At 39.9% G+C, this 6,702-nt stretch overlaps 2 protein-coding genes across 4 annotated transcripts in view; one reads left to right on the top strand and one right to left on the bottom strand.

The window, feature by feature from the left end:
* The window catches only part of LOC106807712 (rRNA-processing protein FCF1 homolog), a 52,732-nt gene that overhangs the window by 20,501 nt on the left and 25,529 nt on the right, over window positions 1–6,702 (bottom strand). For 2 of the 3 annotated variants that reach the window (XM_014810143.1, XM_014810144.1), the window contains exon 4: window positions 4,211–4,485. In XM_014810143.1, coding sequence (XP_014665629.1) covers window positions 4,211–4,450 — 240 coding nt within the window. In that variant the 5' untranslated portion in view covers window positions 4,451–4,485. Of the gene's footprint in view, window positions 1–4,210; window positions 4,486–6,702 lie in introns of those variants that run through there. The other variant, XM_014810145.1, reaches the window with a different exon arrangement.
* Window positions 1,103–6,702, top strand: part of LOC106807711 (transaldolase-like) — a gene marked incomplete at its 5' end in the record, with an annotated part of 10,753 nt that continues 5,153 nt past the window's right edge. The window contains 1 exon segment of the mRNA XM_014810142.1: window positions 1,103–1,226. Within this exon segment, the coding sequence (XP_014665628.1) occupies window positions 1,103–1,226 (124 nt within the window).

Raw genomic sequence — 6,702 nt, 5'->3', positions numbered from 1 at the left:
CCCCATTTTCAGGTCTGAGTTAGTTCCAGAGCCCCCCCCCCTCATTTTTGACTTCGCAGTGGCACTTACCTACCATAATGTGGAGTGAGTGCCCCCCCCCCAAAGCCTCAACTTGGGACATGACCTTCAATCCTAACAAATGCCAAATTATTGCAATGGCAAGGGGCATGCTATTATTGCAATGTGTGTATATTAGAGTATGCACATACTCTAATTTGCACACACATTTTGGTGTTAATACAAGTACTAGCGACATTTTCTAGAGTGCCCACATCAATTTCATTTGTAAAAAGGTCACTCGCTCCATGGGCATGCTATGCAGAACGTTTTCTTTTTTGGAAAGTAAAACCAGGTCCCTTGCCTTTACAAGTTCCATGGTCCTATCTATTCTAGAATGTACCTCACCCAGTTTAACCCTGTATACCTTACAAAACTGTGACATATTGGAATTTACTCGGCACAAAACTGCAAGATATATGTCACAAAAAACTATAGTGCCAGTACTGAAAATATTCTCATCGGACTCGACTGGCTCCTGGTTTGTGCTCATTTTCTCTATACCGAACTCATGGGCTTCGACAAGAATTATCATGGCTGTGTTAAAATTGGCATCCCATCTTGCTTGATGAAATCATTACAGCGTACTCGGTCATCTGTCTCTGACAATTGTTCCTGCCATGTTTCATCTTCAAAGGACCCATTCAAATTTAGTTTCTAGTTTCGGTAATTCCATACTGGAACTCTCTTCCATGTCCCATGACCTTTAGTAAACTGTGTCCCCTGTGAGCCTTCTGTGCTTCTATTTGCAGTGTTGATCTACCGATCTGATCAATTTCGAACTCGGTTTTCATTATAGTTCTTGGAATTTAGAAGAGTTACCATTACAAGATTGTGAGATCACTATAACTAATAAAGAGACCAATGACATTTTGAGATTTAATGGGTTCGTTATGTAATGCATGTGGAAGTACATTGAGTTTTGTTATTTTCTAATAACCTCTGTCACACTGCATGGTGTATGCCAACAGTGGCTGTAGTTTAGTTACTAAATCAGTCATAATTGTGTTGACTTTTAAATTCAAACATGAACATTGCATTTCAGCAATGAAGAACTACAAACCTACTGATGCAACAACAAACCCATCATTGCTCTTGGCAGCAGCTCAGATGCCACAGTACCAGCAATTGTTCGATAAGGCCATTGAACATGGGAAAAAACATGGAAGGTATGTCAATATGTATATATTATGTATTATCCCACACAGGGTCTGGGAATAAATACCCTGGAACCCTATTATATAAAATCACATTGGTTACTGCTTTACAGGTTGCTTCAATGCACTCACATATAATAACGTATGAGATATAGAAATGTATGGAATGTTAAAATTACAGGTCTTTTTGAAAGGGACATGTTTCATAGATTTTTAGCTCATCTGACATAGTCAGATGCAGCTTGTAGAATCGCATGAGCGTGCGTGCGTGCGTGCATCAACAGTTGGGCACAAATCTTAACCGCTCGACGTACGGTCACGATATTCGGGATGTGGGGGGGTAATCCGAAAACGAGTTGGGATGTCGAAGCTGGGGGTCAAAGGTCAAAGGTCAAGAGGTGTAAAAGAAGGGGGAACATTCCCTTCTTAACTTAAGGTATAGGGAGGATACTCCACCCCCACCCTCTCCCACCACCACCACTATGCTCGCGCTCGACGCATATCCATGATAACGTTAATATAGCGAAGTCGACTAAACTAGTTGTGCCATACATACATGTCGCCCGCTAGCATTACATTGCCCGCTCTCTCATTAGCACGTAAGCATTCGTACTACTCGTACACGCTAACCGAATCCAAGAAAGTGTGGTAAACACTCATGAACGGCGGTGGTGCAGGATAATGAATGCAATAGGAGGGTGGAGGAAGTGGAGAAACGATTTGGGAAATGAGTGTAGGATTGTATTCCATGACTAACACTGCAGTAACAGTGTCCAGTGACACTATCTACTATTCATTACCACTAGGGAAAGACAGTACTAAAATTGTACTAGTTTCATTATTAGACGTTCTATTTTATTTCACTTGCTTCACCAGCTGTACATCCTGTTCATAATCCCTCTGTCTCATCCGCCTCATTTTCTTCCATTTAACTCCGTTATCAACCATCAACATCATATTCTACCTCCTCCACATCTTCTTCCGCCTGGCCTACATGGCATCATCCCACATTTTCAATTTGTAACTCTCTAGATTCCTCCTGCCTTCTTGTCCTGCAATTTCATATTTATTTTTACTTCATAGAACTACCAATAATTTACTAATATTGTATATTCTTTTAAAGTTGGAGATATATAGACTGACTGTTCTCATGACAATATTTTGTACATCACTAAAAACGCCACAACTGCATAAACGGTGACAACTCTACTTCTATACACCTTTGCACTGATGATCCAGTTTTTCTACGACATGCAGTAGGGATGATAAGTAGCCCTGCAGAGTATCCATACTCTTCCTGAAAAACGGGCCTTAACACCGGGGGGGGGCACTCCATATATATTGGCAGTAGGTATATGCCGCGAGAGAGACCCCCATTTTCAACCCTAAACTTCCGTTCCAGTGGCAGTGCATCGCATTTTTAAGAATATCTCGTTCCAGAGCATCACAAGTTGTTACCATGCAGATCTTACATCTCTTGCCGTTCCGGGACCCTATAGTTTTAGCTCACCTTTACATCGTCATGCTAGCTAATTGCCAGGTGCTCGTACGTCCGTCCGTCTCTCTGTCCGTCACATTTGGCTACGTCACCGATAACTCAGGAACCGTTTGACCACATGTTTGAAATTGGGTATAGTTGTTACTGCTATGCTCCCATATTAAACGTCCTATTTTGGAGCCCGCCAGTCGACGTACTTTCGAGCCACGGCAATTTTTGGCAAAATGGGAATTGCCATTAGTCAGTTCAGGTTCAACGGATTTTGCTCATTTTGGTATGTGAATGAATAATGCTAGGTTTTGATATTTAAAAACAAATTATGGAAATTAGTCAGGGTTTGCAATTATATAGCATATTATATAGACACACAGATAACAAACAGTCTGTGGTGTCACTTGTCTGGTTTGTTTACAACATTTCATTGACAATATCTTTAATACAAAATTCCTGCTATGAACATATTATCATTTAACTATTATTATTATATTATTATCTATATATAAATTATAATGATTAGCTAAGAACACTCAAAGTGGGCATAGCGCCATCTACCGTCACAAATTGTGATTCATTTGTTATAAAATTATTTAAATTATATATAATAATTATTTATATTTTCACATAAAAAATTACCACATATATTATCAAGAGTATATATATATGGGAGTTCTCTAAATATACTCTTCGTTCTATAATGTACGTCGATGGTGCTCAATTAAAACTGACTTTCTCTCCACCACTCATTTTGTCCTTTTTTGTGGTAGCTACAGTGTCATTGACACTTTCATTTAACATTTCCATTCCAGTGCACTCATACCTTCAGAATACGTTGAAGCTATTGCGTTGATTCTAATACAACAATTGATTGGTTCAAGTGCTACAGCATAGGTAAACAAATCACAGTTCCTCACAGTTCCGAGACCCCCTTCTTAAACGTGTCCAGTCCATAAGCATGCATATTCAACGGAAATCCTTAGTTTCGAGACCCCACATTTTCGAACATAGCCAGTTCAGAGCATCCCACATTCACAAACATATTCCAGAGAACTAGAATTGAGCCAGAGCGAGAGCGCCATCTGTCGTGGAGTTTGATCAGTAGCAAGGTAAAGCCATGTAGAAGGAAACGGTAGGTTTTTTTTGCGCCAATAGCGGCGTACGGGCCGCATTAGCAGCGCATGCATTTTGCATGCGATCTCACGAAATTTCAATGAACCCCGTTCTGTCCCAATAACCCTCACCAAAATATAAAAAAAGGTTACCGGTATATGGGACAGAATTATTCGGTCTAGGCACATGCCACATGCCTGGCATGATGCCATGGTTTTTGCATGTTGTTAATGTTATATTCCATGTATGTTCAAGGAAACACTATACTACATAATGATAATATGGAGCAATACATAGCAATAGTGTTAATAAAAAAGTCCTTTCAATAGAACGTGGAAATTGGTGGATATACAAGTTACAACGATCATTACTTATTAGTTATAAAATTTACCATGTTGTTTGTGGAAAGTTGAGTCAGTGACGTCCTGCGCCATCTATCGGTAAACGATGTCATGCTTGATTTCCGTCGAGTGTAGGCGCTGTTTCCGTTCTCTGCTGATTTAGTAGTTATCCGGTGCGGTACCTGCTCGTGACGACTCTTATAAGTTCCTCGTATAATCCTACTCAATAACTGAACAAAGTGCAAAGATTGTGTCATCATGGCCAACTCACTGGAGCAACTTAAATCCATGACAGTTGTCGTTGCAGACACTGGGGATTTTAAAGGTAACTGAATACAGAATAGAACCTACTCAGCTACTGTCACTGTGGACGTTGTCACTTCCTCTGCTCTAGGCTAAGCAATGAGCCGGTTGTTGCCTAAACCGACCAGGCTGTCCGACTGTTACACGTCGTAGGACTACGTTACCCTCTCGCCAACGTAGTGTTAAGCGAGAAGGGAACTTGTGGCTAGTTGTTGCTTATCTCTAGTACTAAAGCTAGTTGTTGCCATACATACTGTCGTGCCGCTAGCATTACATTGGCCGCTCGTCATTACACGTAAGCATCGTACTACTCGTAGCACGCTAACCGAATCCAAGAAGAGTGTGGTAACATGCATGAACGGCGGTGGTTGCAGGATTAATGAGATCAATAGGACGGGGGAGGAAGGTGGGAGAGAAACGATTTGGAAATGAGATGTAGGATTGATTCCTGACTACACTGCAGTAACAGGTCAGTGACACCTACTACTATGTCGATAGCACTTAGGGGAAAGACAGTAACTAAAAATTTGTACTAGTTTCATATTACGTTCATTTCGTTTTTCACTTGTTGCACCAGCTGTACATCCTGTTCATAATTCCCTCTGTCTCATTCCGACCTCAATTTTTCGTTCCATTCTTACTCCGTAAAATTAAAGATCACCAATCACATCATATCTACCTCCGTCCACATCTCTCTTCGCCTGACCTACATGCATGGCTCCACATTTTCAATTTGTAACTCTCTGTGATTCCCTCCTGCCCTTGTCCTTTTTTGCATTTAATATTAGTTGTTATCTCTCATAGAACTACCATATTTACTATAGATGTATTATTTCTTTTAAAGTGTGTGAGGAGATATAACTGACTGTTCTCTATGACAATATTTTTGCTTTACCATCAGCTATAACGCCACAACTGCTATTAACGTGCCCAACCTCTACTTCTATACACCTTTTGCACTGATGATGCAGTTTCTTTAGCGTATGATCATGCGCAGTAGGGATGATGAAAGTTAGCCCTGCCAGAGCTATCCATACTCTCCCTGAAACATGGCCTTAACAGCCGGGTGGGGGGGCACCCATAGTATATTGCATGGTAGGTATATGCGCGGGATGAAGACCCCGATTTTCAGCCCTAAAACTTCCGTTTCCAGTGGCAGTGCATCGCATTTTTAAGAATATTCTCGTTCCAAGAGCAATCACAATTTAGTTACATGCAGATTTACATTCTTGCCGTTCCGGAGACCCTATTAGTTTTAGCTCACCTTGACACGTCAAGCTGAGCTATTGCCAATGGGTCGTCGTACTTCCGTCCGCTTCTCTCTGTCCGTCAACATTTGAGCTACGGTCAAACGATAACTCAGGAAGCGGTTGACCACACTGTTTGAAATTAGGTATATTGTTACTGCATGCTCCCATATTAAACGTTCCTATATTTGGAGCACGCCAGTCGACGTACTTTCGAGCCACGGAATTTTTGGGCAAAATGGAATTGCCATTAGTTCAGTTCAGGCTTCAACGGCATTTTGCTGCATTTTTGGTATGGTTGAAATGAAAAATGGCTAGGGTATTGATCATTTAAAAAAAATTATGGAAATTAGTGTAGGGTTTGCAGATTATATAGCCCATATATATAGACACACAGATAACAAACAGGTCTGTGGTGTCACACTGTTGGTTTGTTTACAACATTTCATTTGACAATATCTTTTAATACAAAAATTCCTGCTGATGAACATATTATGATTTATACTATTATTATTATATTATTTTATTATGATATAATTATAATGGATTTATGCTAAGAAACATGAAAGTGGTATAGCGCCACTCTACCGTCACAAATTGTGAATTCATTTGGTTTTATAATTATTTAAATTTTATATATATATGTAATTTATATTTGTCATCATAAAAAATACACAATATTTATCAAGAGTTAATATATGGGAGTTCATTCCCATAATATATACTCTTCGTTTCTGATAATGTACGTCGATGGTTTGCTCAACGTTAAAAACTGACTTCTTCTCACTTCACTCCATTGTGTCCTTTTTTGTGGTGAGGCTACAGTGTCAGTGGACACTTTCTCTTTAACATTTCTCACTTCAGTTGCATCAATACTTCAGAATACGTTGATAGCTAATCTGCGTAGATTCTAATACTCAACAATTATTGGTTCAAGTGGCTACAGCATAGTTTTAAAGCAAATCACAGTTCTCACAGTTCCGGAACCCCTT

Source organism: Priapulus caudatus, unplaced genomic scaffold (genome assembly GCF_000485595.1).
Source record: "Priapulus caudatus unplaced genomic scaffold, Priapulus_caudatus-5.0.1 Scaffold229, whole genome shotgun sequence".
Taxonomy (NCBI): domain Eukaryota; kingdom Metazoa; phylum Priapulida; class Priapulimorpha; order Priapulimorphida; family Priapulidae; genus Priapulus; species Priapulus caudatus.
The sequence above is the reverse complement of the archived record's forward strand: the minus strand, read 5'-3'. Positions and strand labels throughout refer to the sequence as shown.